At 42.5% G+C, this 14,117-nt stretch overlaps 1 protein-coding gene across 2 annotated transcripts in view; it reads left to right on the top strand.

The window, feature by feature from the left end:
* The window catches only part of CSMD2 (CUB and Sushi multiple domains 2), a 326,291-nt gene that overhangs the window by 83,031 nt on the left and 229,143 nt on the right, over positions 1-14,117 (top strand). For both annotated transcript variants that reach the window (XM_064525206.1, XM_026104637.2), the window contains exons 4-5: positions 2,002-2,196; positions 10,620-10,827. In XM_064525206.1, coding sequence (XP_064381276.1) covers positions 2,002-2,196; positions 10,620-10,827 — 403 coding nt within the window. The remainder of the gene's footprint in view (positions 1-2,001; positions 2,197-10,619; positions 10,828-14,117) is intronic.

The raw sequence follows: 14,117 nt of genomic DNA, 5'->3' as shown, positions 1-14,117 counted from the left end.
TAGAATTTTTAAATGAGATCCTATTTTTCAACTGTGATTTTAAGATATGATGCAGGTCAGGGTTGTCTGATTCTTCACAGTTCATTAAGTAGAGAGCAGCTAGTGTTGGAGAGTGACTTTTAAAAATGATAGATTTTTATTTATAGAAAAGTTCTAGTCATTAATTTTGAAGGAAGAAAGCATAAAAGCAGGAGTGTGTTCATTTAAAAAAAAAGACATTAGTAATTTAATTAAATTGGGGTTTTGAGTATCATTACAGAAAATGAAACATTAGTTCTGCGCTGCTTTTCAAGCCTTTTGACATATGTGATAGCATCCTCCCTACTTGCAAAACCTGCATGGTCATTAATATTTCTGTGTGAAAATTGTTGATGATCAGAAAACTGCCCAGCTGCAGGGGCTTTCTGGAGGGAGGTAGAGAGTATTTTCAGAAAGGGAGTGAGGGGAAGAGATCCTGCCCCTCGAAGCTTGGACATGGCCTCCCAGCGCTCTGCTCCCGGGCTGCTGCAGGTGCTGATCCGGCCGCGGGCTCGGGAAAGGCTGCGCTGCCTTGCGCAGGGGCATCGCAAGAGCTTGCAGTCGTGGCGGCCTAGGGAAGAGGATAGGAGAGGAAACTGAAGCAGTACAGGAGTCCCAGTGCATGTGACATTAAAATTAATCAAGTCCAAGACAGTAAGGTTACATTTAATCTGGAAGTAGGTTAACCAGGAAGAGCAAGCGGTCTGTCTGGATCCAGGGAGCCTAATCCTGTATTGGTTGCAGATTAATCTTTCATTGCCCTTGCCGTGAGGGATGCTGTCCACGTCTTCGCTGCGGAGAGGCCTCTTGCAGTACCTGAGCTATAATCCTAGGAGGCAGCCGGTCTGCTGCATGACTTGTGTGCTAGCGTGTCATTTTTCTCTTAATCTTCCTCCTCTCCTTGGCAGAGCTGCAGAACAGACCTCCTGTTGCTCCTAGAAATTCATCTGTTTTTACGTGTGCCCCTGACAAAACCCTGTTTCGTACAGTAAATCAGTACGCAGCTTTGGTTGTGTCTTCCTTCTGGTGATGTTTCAGCCTTAATGAAAGAGCCCTGCGTAAGGGCCTGATCAAATTTGATTAAGTCATCGTTAGTCTTCTGATTGTCTTCGCTAGGTTTTATACTGGGCCCTAAATCCATGAATTGAGTGGATCTTTCTGGAATGGTTTATGGGAACCTCTAATATTTTATTTAATTTCTCTGAAGCTGCTCTGCAGAGACATTGGTTGTGTGTGTAGGATTTGCCAGTGTTTTACCTGCAGCTTCTCTATTGTATTAAAATAATCTAAATCATTTCTGATGAAAACTTTTGACTATACATTTTGCCTTCAGTGGAGCTGGGTCCATCTGCATTGTTCAGGAATCCAGTTGGATGTATCTATGTAAAATCTAGGTTAAATGTACAGTGAAATGATAATGAATCCCCACGGACCGAAATGTTGCTCATTTTGTCTAGACAATAGTTACTAATTATAGGTTTTGCTGTCTTCTCTATGGCTCTAAGGCGTAATGCAGTTCTGGCTGTTGCAGGGGCTTCGTCAGGGGCCTGGTACAGCTCCGCTGAGAAGCGTTATTTTAAACAGGAACGTTATCTCTGGATTTTAATCAACCGTAATCGTGTCAAATGGCTAGAACTGTGGGGGGGGGGGGGAGTATGGGAGAGAGGAAGGTTGTGGTTCAGAAACTGGGAAAACAGGTCAGGAAAAAGTAGATTTTATTCCTGACTCAACTGATTGGGACTGGTTGTGCTTGCTTTATATATAGTCAGTAGATACAGTGCTTAAATGTTAACCTTAACTAGCCTAATGAATTCTGATGTAGTCCAGTATGCTAAGTTTAATGATTATTTGCTCTTTATATTTTGAGTGATGCATTTACTTTGAGACTAGGAGGATGCTGTTGAGGTCAGCCTTCTCTGTGGGTTTTTCACTTGATGTGTGTTATGACGCACTGTCCTAACCAGAAGCAACTTTCTTTGGCAGTTCTACCAAGTCATACGTGTGGAAACCCAGGAAGGCTGCAGAATGGGATCCAGCAAGGGACGACATTCAGCATTGGAGACAAAGTGAGATACAGCTGCAACCCAGGCTATTTTCTGGAAGGACATGCGTTGCTCACGTGCCATGCTAATTCAGAAAACAGTGCCTCCTGGGATTTTCCTCTACCCTTCTGCAGAGGTAAGGTGTCCTCTCTTCATCTGGAACAAACCACAGTGAAACAGGATTTTAATGAGTTATTTGGGCTTGATAAAAAGTTCATGAGCTGTAAGTTTGATTTAAAAGGCTTGAAAACTAACCATGATGTAGTTAATGTTGAGGTTCCATTTTATTAGTTTCCCTAAAGCTGCCAGGATTTGGGTGAATAATAGGAAGGTTATAAAGTGTACTTGAAGTATTCGGTATGCTACACAGCAACTTTTAAGTTCAGTTTCTTTGTCTAAGGTTAAAAAGGGGTGTGTGTGTTAACCATCAACATAAGGCACCTTCCCAAGACCATGGAATTTTAATTAGATCAAATATCAGAAAATGAGACTGGATTTTCTTTCTCAGATGTCACACTTGCTTCCCTTTTGGCAAACTCCTCAATGGTTCTAGTGTTTTGCTTGTAAAGAAACCTGAGTCCGTGCAGACTGCCGATGCGCTGCCAGTGGGGCGTGCGGCCTTGGAGAGGCAGGTTGCTGTACAGGAGGTAAAATCGCTCCTTTGCTGCAAAAGGCTAGCCAGCTTGTCTGCCCTTTTGGGTATGCTAACTTCAATTTCTTTATCAGTATAGAGCACTTCTTGCTAATCCTCTGGGGCCACAAGGGACTAGAGAGTCCGTAAACATTACAAGTGTCTGGGTTGTTTTACCAAAACCATTGCTGCTGCTTGAAGTGTTTCCCCCTCAATTCTGTGTATACTTGAGCAGAGCATCTTATATTGATTCTTTTTATTGACTGTCTGCTTGTGCAATCAATTAGCAGGTCCAAGCTGCAGCATAAATCTTGAATTTAAAATGAGCAAATATTGTTTGCTTGGTGTGTTCTTAATGCTTTCTTGAATGAGTCACACAGCAGTAATACATGTGGCTTACTAGATTTCTTGTATGCTTACATACTGTTTTGGGGCCGTGGTATTATGCCACTGAAGGAGTGGTTAATACAGTCAGACTGGTACTAGATGGACAGCTGGCATCTTTTTCTTTCTTTGACATTTCTCAAGATGATCAATTATGATTGTTTTCTTTTGAATGAGAGTTTTCATTATAAACTTTGGGAAAAAAAAGGGGGGGGGGTCTTTTTTAAATTCACTGGAAGTGTGTGTGGGGAAAAACATCCACTGAATTTCAGCCTTGAGAGTATCTAAAGCTTTGTCCTTTTTAGAAGGAAAGAAATTCTCTGCATGAATGGAGCAGTGTTTCCTCTAGTCCGACAGCAGCCTTCCTTTGCAGGAAGGCAGTATGTTCTCCTTGCCCTGCTGCTATTTGGGTATTTGTGCAGTAGTCTCCAGTAAGGGAGGGATCAACTCCTGACCCCAACAGGTGCTGAAGTCCTAAAACATAAGGGTGGACATCATTGTAACTTTTATCTGATCCCTGCTGCTGATGGAGTAAAAGGTCACTATTGCATTTTTGTCTCGCACTGCCAAAGTTGCTTTTAATTGTAATAACCGTGTTTGAATTTTGGATCCAGGAATGGTGATGGTAGCATCTGATACACTTCAGAATAGAGGAATATTAAAGTCTGTGGTGCTTGCAATGCGAATGGCTCTGCTCTCAGCAAACCAGTTGCTTACTAAGCTGCTTTGGTATAGCAGTGTAGCCTGCAGGTTCCCAGAGGCAGCCACCCCTTCTTGGTAGATTTGGTCCTGATCCTTCAAGATGAATAGTAAAACTTCCAATAAATTTCTTGGAAGCAGGAACCAGGAATCTACCCATGTAACTTCTGCACCTTGTTCCAGAAAGGTAGAAAGTAAGTAGCAAAAAAAGTCTGTGAATCGACTTGCCATGTTTGAAAACTGCCTGCCCAGCTGCTGCCCTCCTGCCGTAAGAGAGTCTTCAGCAGTCAGACACTTGTGCTTGGCTGATAGTGGTAATACAGACTTTGGATTCTGCAAGGGGCAAAAAGACTTGCATACTGACAAATAGATTTACCCCCTTGTTCTGCAGGGAAAATAATGTTTTCAAAACTGCTGCGTGAAGAGGAATATATGTTTGCTTGATAGAGAAAAGATCTTCATGGCCTATGCAGCTTATCTTAATCCTGAAGGATAACTGTCTTAAGACAGTCAAATATAGCAAGTTTTTTAAATGACCAGTCAGACTTGTAAGCAATATTTTTAGCTGTATGAACTAGTCACAGTCACGTGATCCAGAATTTCAGATGATACTGCACTAGTCAATGAAAGAAACGCTTCCCTGTGTAGAGAATTGTCAGATTGACTGGTTGCCTTTAGACTGTAGAAACTGTACGTTTCCAGTGCATCAGGCAGTAGCACCTGCTGGCATGTCAAATCTTTGAGATATGCCAGGCAAAACTTACTTTATCAAGGTACCGCAAGGGAAGCTACTGGCTATGGGGGAGCTGATTGATTTCTTACAGAATTCTTTCCCCTTTTAAGCAGAATCCACCAGACCATTTTTTGACAAAAAGGTAATGAATGACATTAACAAATCGGCACCTGTAAATAGATACCAGAAAACACTGGTATTGCAAAAACCTCCAAGTGTGGAAGCTGTTAGGAGATGATGAGCGTTAATCTCCACAGGAGCTACCTCAGTGATATCCCCAAGTTTGACTGTAACTGGAATGACTTTTCAAGCCTGGGCAAATGCAGTAGTGTTCAGAAATGGTTTATTTTTGTGTCCATGTCAATCCATGACTAGGATGGGGATGCTGAAGGCTGAGCGTGCATAGTTCTCTCCTTCAGCCCTTCTGGAAAAACAGATGTAACAGAGGGTGCTGGCTCGCTTTGTCCCCTGGGCCTAACTGTGATATTCACTGGAGTTGCTCCATGTTGTCTCTGGTGGATTGGTGACAGCATTGTCCAAGCAAGACTGTGAGCCTGTTGCACCCTCTCCTCTTGTTGGTAAGTTTTTCTGAAACTTGGGGCTATTGAAGTACTCGGAGGCTTTTGTTGTCTATTTGGCTGGCTCCGTATTTATGTAAATACCAACTATGTTCTACAGCTAAATTGTCTTCACTGTAAAGTAGGCAAAACCAAACCTGCAGCTCATTTATGAGTTAGAATAGACCAGAGCTGGGAAACAAGATCACAACCTTATCCAGCCTCTGCTGGGAGCACCTTCCTTAGGTTGATTGTGTGCTCGTGCTTCTGCTCCCACTTCATCTTTTTCTAGGTTCCTTCCCTGAATAAACTTGGACTGTTCTGGACCTGTATTATCCTGACCCAGGATTGCATGTTGGTGGTTGTGTGCCTGCACAGTGCAAAGCATCCTAAGAGCTTCTGGGAGAGCATTTTGAGACCTGTTTTAACATAGCCTACTAGAACAAAGAAAAAAACTTCACTTAAAGGACAATTGCTTTCTATGTCTGGTGTGAACGTAGCGGTAAAAAAGAAATCTAAGGGATTTGTCTCAGTGGTAATTCCAGCTGAAAGTTTGTTGGATGCATTTGTACGTGTTCTTCTGTTTTCTAATGTGAGGTGGAGGTGGGTCACGCTGCAGGATCAGATTTGGACAAATCAGGATGAAAGATGTCCTCTAGCAGAGCAGGTATTGCAATCTTGAGAGCAGCTATCTTGGGAATAGACACATCTAACATCACTGCAAAGGACAGTGTTCAGCGTGGGGAACTGCCTAGTGAAGAATGCCCTTTCCCCCTTCCCCTCCTCCCCGGCAGAAGGGCACAGGTGTGAGACAAGTGCTGAAATCGGAGCGTAAATTCTATGGTGCTGATCAATAGCCTTCTGCTCCTTTATGCTCTTGTCTTTGTACTTGTCTTCCTCTTTGTAACATCCTTTTATGTACAGTGCAAGCCTTGTCTCTGTTCCAGTCTGTGTGATGAAATAATCAGACATGCAGAGAAATGCATGGTAGAAAAGAATAAGAAGCAAATGTGTTTGAGAAGCTAGGATTTGGCTGTGCCAGGACAGCAACACTTTGAAGAAGTGCTGTGGCTCAGCAGCTTGTTCTTCATATGCGTCGTCTGTACTCCTTTACATTTCTCTCAGTTTTAGAAGTACTGTTTGTATAAAGGACAAGTATAATCTGGGTGAGCAAGGGAAGTAGGAATGAGTCCAGATACAGAAGGAATGGCTTGTTGAAGCGCTTTTTCGCAGAGACCAGTTGAAGTTGCTAGTGCTTTGGCTCGCCAGTGGTTTTGGACGCAGTTACATCAAAATTGATCCTTGGACTCTGAGCTAAAGGAGACTATAAATTCACTCTGCACAGAGTCTGCTCCAGTGAGTTATGTTTCTTGCTTATGTGGCAGGAAGGATTAAAACTGCAGTGATCTCATTTTAGGAGCAGCAGAGCAGCAGTGAATGACACCTCGGTGGTGATCTGTGAAGTAGTGGAGTAGAGAAATGGGTGGCAGCTCTGGCTGCCCAGAAAAGGAGCGTGGCTGTGCCTGCTAGACGGGGTGTAACTCAGAAATTTGCCTGCAGGACTGTAAGTCCACAGCCAGTCTGGTTTAGATTCAGAGCTCTGGATGGAGTTGGCATTTATCCCATCTGTGCAAGATGTATCTGAAAATAATCTGGAATAGTTGCCCTGTTGCATGTACATCGTATATCTGTTTTGCACAGTTCTGTAGCTGCAGAATAAAATAAGGCCTACTACATAGTCTAAATGGGGCCTTAGACTGTATCCTACAGGTCTAGCTCTATTTTTTTCTGCACGGTTGGTATGCTGGAGGCAGAGCCGCAGCTACACTCAGAATCCTGTCTTTTGCTTTTGCTGTGGTCGCTGAAGAACAGCCCTTGCTTGGGTCAGTTAATATCAGAGAAGCCAGGATGCTGTGCTGGAAGTTCTGGAAGAATATCCAGATACGTGTCTGATCCCGCTTTCTAAAGCGCATCCGTGCATGCGGAGAGAGGAGAGAGAAGTCTTGCTGAGATTGTTTGCTGAATTTAAGTAGAACTGATAGGCTTACGATTCTGGTAGGTGGATGAGTAAAAATTCAGTAAGCCATCTGAAAAGTTGAGAACATTTGCAAAGCTACATTTTAAGCATATCAAATATGCATAATCTCATTAAAAGTGGTCTGTCTTATATCTCAAACAGCTGCTTAGAGTGCACCATGCCCAAAATAATTGAAGGGCTGTTCTAGACGATTTCAGAAGATTTTAAAATGTGTTTTAAGAGTAAGAAGCCCTAAAAACATATGGAAGTGTGTAGTTGGGGGGAGGATGGGAAAGGAATACATTTTTCCATTAAATATCTTTCGCAATGAATATTTTTTTCAATATTTTTAATTTAGAACAGGATCCTTTATAAAAGACCTTTGGATAGATCTTCAGCTACTATATATATATATATCTCTATATAGATCTTCAGCTTAGCCCAATCAAAGAAGATATAGGCCCCTTATTTAAGAATTCTAAGAGTAACACAGCATTGAGAGTTAAAATTCTTTAAATAGCATATTCTCCATACCTCCCTGTATTCCTTCTAGTACTAGAACAATTTTAATATACCAGATGCTGTCTCAGATTTCCTGGAACCCAGTAGCAAGCATGGCTGAGAACTTATCCATAGGAATAGCTTCTTCTAGTCCTTGTTGTTTTTACACTGCTTTGATCTGGGGACTAGCAGAACTGAGCTGCATGAATGTGTGATTGTAGTGAAATAACAAGCATTGGTCCACACCACCCATGCCTCTGAGAATGTGACGTTCACATGCAGAAGCTGCACTGCTTGCAGATGTCTTGTGGCGGGGATGCAGGACCTCATTTGCAATGGTATTTTGGACTGTTGCCCAAGGCCAGTAGTGGCCAGGCAACAATAATCTTTAATGTATTATGCTGGAGAGAGCTGCCCTTCTGGGGGGAAATGTCTTGTAAGAATTAATTGCTGCTTCAGATCTCTGTGCATTGCTGAAGCAGCTAATGACCGTGCTTTGTCTGGCTGGCTGCGAGGCATGTGGTCTGAGTGTTCACTGGTTAAGAGTCTTTTTTGCATGTATTTCTTTCTGGCATCTACAGGGGAACTTATTTGTGAGAAATTTATTTTGAACATATCAGTAAACTGAATTGTGTTTATCCTCTATGGCTAGAATCCGCTCATCCTCTAAAAAGCAATTTCATTCTCTCTGTAGGGAGGGATGGGTTTGGAAGCAGTCATTCTTCTACTTCTTGTCTCTTTTGCGTGGACCTTCTCTGGAGCACACACTGACTCTCGCATGTGTTGCACTGAAGTTTGAAGGTACTTGAGCTCTGCAGTACTCAGCAAGGTGCTTCCCTCCCTGAGATGGAACCAGTTGTAAAGAGCCTTGAGCTCCACTGGGACTCGGAGGTGCTAGTGCAGCATGCGTCGTGTGCTAATGTAACGCAAACAGTGAGTGAATGGCCTAGGGTGTTCCTATCTCGATCACTTGCCAGCAGTCAGTGGGAAGCATGCGCCTGTGCCTGGGCCTTCTGCTCGTTCGGTTGGCTGGCTGCGTTTGGATAGCAGATGGTCATGAGAAAAAAAAGTTGGCGTGGGTGAGAGGTTTGTTTTAGTTTGTCTTTCAGGTTTCATGAGTTAAAGGCTGCAAGTTCCGGCCCTGCTGATAATCCTGCTGATAGTACAAACCACTAATTCCTGAAAAGGGTTTGATCGTTGAACACTATAAAAGATCCTACTGAGCTATCCTGCAGAATCCTCCTGTCTGTTCCTGGATGCCGACAAACCATTGCATTTCACAAAGGTTCTTGCTTGTGTTAAATTTTAGTTTGGAAGAGATTTTTTTTTTAATGGCTTGTCACAAAAATATGTGTTCATAATGTAAAACCCAAGCTCCTTGACTAATGCATCTGAAATGCTGCTCTGTAGTACAAGCTGTAAAGTTAACTGGCTTTTCTTAGCTGCGTTCCAAGTAAACACCAGGCTGATGCTGTATGTACGGGAGCTGTGCGCTGCCCCTGATGCTAGTCAAATTAAGTCTTGGTTTTTCTTTATCTTCCTGCACATGTTTTCGTTAGATCCTCCTGCTTTAATTGTAACAGCTACTGCTGGTGAGAGTCTCACTGTAAAAGAACCTGGAGCAGATGGGAGATTCAGTGTATAATCCAGAAATGCCACTGTTTGATTGTTGAACAAATGGTTAAGTTTTTACCACTGTGATTTTGGCAACAACATCAATTTCTTTGAGAGAACAGGGCAAACAAAAGACTGGTAAGACATGTATGTGGAGTATTCCACTACTTCTCGTTAAACGTTGTCCAGGCTAAGTGCCAATCTTGACGGCTGTTTAAGACGGCGGCAACTGTTGCTCTCCCTGTCTGGCAAGAGCAGGAGGGGAGTTACTGAGTGTGGTCACCTGCAGGGAAATCCCTAGTGCCTCTTCCATGCTGAAGATGCTCCTGAAACCAATGCAGACTCCTCCTCTTCTGGCTGCTTTTCAGCAGAAGTCAAGACCGTGCCCTCTATGTACGCTGTGTGTCAGAGCTGTAGGTACATTTGTGGGGTGCAAATGATGGCTCCTTCAGTGAATATCTGTCCTGATACGTACTATGCTTCAGCATGCACATGTTCTTTGAAAAACAGCTGGGATCCTGAATCATGTATTTCCAAAAGATTTTTACCTGTATCAAGCATCAGTTTTTCTCTACCCTCCCTCCAAAACTAGCTACACTTTCTAATTTGGAAATGTCTCGGGCTTTATTGACTTTCTGTAGAGATACGACTTCCAAAAAGCCTGGATCTCGTTTCCAAGTATGGAAGTATATTTGAAAGGTGTGAATATTGGATGTGAGGTTGGACGAGGGGCATAAACTCACTTTTTCTTCATTTTTGGCTAAAAGGCATATTTAGCATTTTGGTCTGGGCGTACGTTTTGGTGTGTTTGTATTCTGTTGGATGGGAACTCTTTCAGCTCTTGGCAAACCAAAACCCCTTCTCTACTATGGTTGGAGAAGGAGGCCGTGCCTGTGAAACCCTTTCTTCATTCTTTGAATTCCCTGTGGTTTTCCTCCCAGCTTGCCATCTATGGGGATGGGAGGGATATTGCAGAAAGCACCTTGGAGGGTCCTAATTAAGAGTTAGGGCTGCAACGAAAGAACGCAGGCAACAGCGTGAGGAAATAGCGTCCTGACAGCAAGACGCGTTAGGCTGAGGAGCTGCCTCCCCAGGGAAGTGGTAGAAGTTCTGCCACTTGGGATGTTTAAAATTAGACTAAATAAATCACTGGAAAGTGTACAGTTGGGAATAAGCTGGCACTTGCAAGGAGACAGGCTGGATGACCTAATAGGATTTTGCATCCCTCAACATCTTTGTTTCTTAATAGTGTGTGGAAACCACCCCCCCAATAATTTACTTTCAAATAATATTCAAAACAAACAAGAGGTTTTAGCCTATTACAAAAGCATTGGGGCTTTTAAAGCTTTCCTGTGATTTTTTTTTGGCATATGTCTTTGTGCACTTCAACAAAATCTTCTAATGTATGTTGTGTGTCTTCCAGCTGATGATGCTTGTGGAGGGACGTTACGGGGACAGAGTGGAATTATCTCAAGCCCTCATTTTCCTTTGGAGTATGGCAATAATGCAGACTGCACGTGGACTATTCTAGCTGAGCCTGGAGACACTATTGCTCTGGTTTTCATGGATTTCCAACTGGAAGATGGATATGACGTTTTAGAAGTTGCTGGAACCGAGGGATCTTCGCTCTGGTAGGTTACTGGCTATACTACTTTGATCTGTAGGGTAAAATTTTACATGCAGAAATAAAAACCATGATAGGAAGTTCAGAGTGAGCAGAATTAGTATTGAATGGGGATAGTTCCTGGTTATTCCCAGTCGGAGGTTATACCTGCTCCGTTCCAGTGAAAAGTCCCTTGGATGCTTTTTATTTGCTTGGTAAGTAATACAGTGACTGTTGTCTGCTTTAAAGCATGTTTTTGCAAAAAGATTCCACAGTATGTGACTGGTTAAGAGAAATAAAAAATTACAAAAAAAACCAAAGACAAAAACGGATGTACCGTACACAAACCTTGTTTTTGTTAAATTGCTTTCTGATTATTGCTAAATATGTTGCTGACAAGTTGACTTTACTGTTAATGAACCTGCGGCAAATGGCTACAGATGAGTTTGTTCTTTAGACAGGAGGCTGTGTGTGGAATTTAAACACCCCTCTTCTCTCATCCCGTTCAGTTTGCTTGAGCAGTGCTCAAATGTGAAAGCTTTCAGAAACATTGCACTTATGTATAATACATGCCCCATTGATTTTTTTGATATACTGGAACAGCCCAAATGATCAGTGCTATGAAATCTGAAGTGAGGGCTTGCAGAAGGAATTTCACATACTGCTTACAGCAAAGGAAAACTCTGTCTCTAATTAATCTGGACACTGATTTTCTGCTTTGTGATTTCATTCAACAAATGGTTAAAAATCCTATCTAGTAGCAAATGATAGGGAGTAATCTTAGACCCAACATTCCTCTGGAATGGAAGAATTAAGTGTTTGAAATAATTAGGTCTTGCCTGGGATTATCAGCAGGAAGTTAAATTACGATTATTTATGTGGATTCTGCCACTGCCACAAATAACATTCATTCAAGTAATTTACGCTTGCCTGGCAATTATGGGGGAATAGGATTTGAATGTTCAGGATGTATTAATATGATAGAGCTTGCCATTTACTATGTACCAATTGTTTACTGTTCCCAGGACCCCTTTGAAAATTAGATGCTGCTGTTTCATGGAAAAAAAATGTTTTTATTAGCATGCATTAATATTTTAGGGCACTGTTACTTTTTAGCCATTATGCACTGCAGAGAGGATCAGTCATCTATGCTACGTGGTAAGGATGAATGTAGTTGGTTAAGAAACATTATTCAGCCTGGAGGTGTTGCTGGTGCAGCACTGTGTCTTGTCATATCAAAAATAAAACAATGCCTGTCAGAGGGAACCTGCTGGAAAAAAAATAATAAATTACCCACAAATACACCATGGTAAAACTTTAAAAATGGCAAGTGTGTCTTAGAAAATTGTCACTCAACTTTCAGTAATACACACACAAAAAACTTTTTAGAATGAGATGGAAGAAGTATTTTGAAGGCGTATGTCTTAAATCAGCTTTGGGGCCTTGTCACAGGGAATAATGATGTATTTACTAACTCCCCCCAACCCCAAACACCTATGTGCTTCATCTTTAATGTCTCCATTCCTCCCGATGAGCTTTCCTGGGAGCTGGATGAACTCTACGAGCCAGCAACAGCAGTGGACTCTGTTTGAATTGGCTGGTAGAGCAGCCCAGGCAAGAGATGGGTTGCGTTGGTGTGTGAAACACAGGCCATGCAAACAGGAATTTCGTCCTGAGCTGGTAGCAGAAACTGTTTCTGCTTTTCAGGGTTCCTCCTGGATTTTTATAGCATCATGAAATGCACGTAGGCAAGATGAAAACACCAGTCAATTCAAAGAGACCTGGTTTAGTATTCTTGGGAAGTAAAATTTTCGGTCCCATAAGCAGAATTACAAAGCATCTTATTTTAAATTTCATTTTTCAAAGCTGGCCTTCACAACTTGGAGCCTGGTAATTAAATTCAGATGACTCATTTTTCCTACTTTTAAATAATTTTTGCCCATAGGGGGGAAAAACTGGAGCTCATATCTCCTCTTTAAATATGTTGATACGATTCAGCTTGAAAATATAGCTAAAACCCTTTTTTCACTTCCTCTGTGAAAACCTAGTTTTAATTATTGGTAATGTGGGAGATAGCTGCAAGATACTTCAATAGAATGGTTTATTTGGCCATGAGTCTAAGTATTTCATTTCATAAGCATTATAATTTTAATCTGGTCCAGAAATGTACACAAACAATTAAATTTCATCATTCATCAGAGTATAACTCATGTCTATTTTCAAGCTATGGAATATTATATAATGAGAGTATCTGCAAGAGCACCAGCTCAGCACACTAAGCTTGCTTTGGGCTGCTCTTTTTGAAAATCTGTGTTTTGTTCACCCTCCCCTCTTTAAAAGCCGATGCTGTTCTTTTTAGGGCAGGTTTTCTTAACCCACTTGCCTTTGGCAGTCGCCGCTGCTTTGGCCGCCGAGGCGCGTGTTGATCCCGACGCGCAGAGCTGCCCGCTGGAGGGTCGCGCTCGAGTTGGGTCTGGCACGCGACCTGGCACGCACGGATCCTGCAGCGAGTCTTGACAGGGAAAGGACTGTTCTGAGCATCCATATGTCAAGCAGAGCAGTAGGGGTTGAGTAGCTATTTGAGGCATATTAATAAAATAACACATTTACAGCTCTTTTGCTGTTCTCAGTCTCTGTAATGGGGCTTTGGGCCTAGATTCCCTTGAAAGGTGAGAACTAAAATTCTAGTGAGCAGAGAACAGGAGGGGAAAATGGTGGTAGTGTGAAAAGAGCCTATTGGATAAGAAATGGCAATGTTGGGGTTTCAAGACTAGAAAAAAATTAAGATGTCAGTAGTTGTCCTGGCTTTCTTTCCAGGTTTGTTGAACCAGTTACCCTAATCATGGTGTTTCCCTGCTAGGATCAGGACTGGCCAGATGTGGAAGGGAGCTGGTAGTACGTCTGCGCTCTCCTGTCGTCATCCCCACGCTGCTGCTTGTCCTTAAGACCTGGGGTTCTGTTCTTCCCCTCGTTTTGGAGCTAGCTGTGGGACCCAAAAGGATTGATTGGCATTCTTCTCTATAAATGCATAGAGAAGAAGAAAATCCCTCCAAGCAGCTTGGGCTCCAGTTCTTAACAGGACTGAGCTTTGTTGATCATGTGCTTTGTCTAGGTATCTGCTTAGAGCTGACTAAATCCCTCAGCTAACACTTCTCAGGAACATCTGCTGATTAGCACTGTTTCTTGGCACCTTAAAGCTTTGTTCAGTGGCAGGTGCCTCTGTGGGTGCTCAGCTACACTGAAAATAGCAAAGTGTTTCAGGCTGGACATGAAAACTCCAGAACACTTGTGATGATATGAAAGCCTCCAGTCTGGTCC

Source organism: Dromaius novaehollandiae, chromosome 23 (assembly GCF_036370855.1).
Source record: "Dromaius novaehollandiae isolate bDroNov1 chromosome 23, bDroNov1.hap1, whole genome shotgun sequence".
Taxonomy (NCBI): domain Eukaryota; kingdom Metazoa; phylum Chordata; class Aves; order Casuariiformes; family Dromaiidae; genus Dromaius; species Dromaius novaehollandiae.
This window is presented reverse-complemented; position numbering and strand designations above follow the sequence as displayed.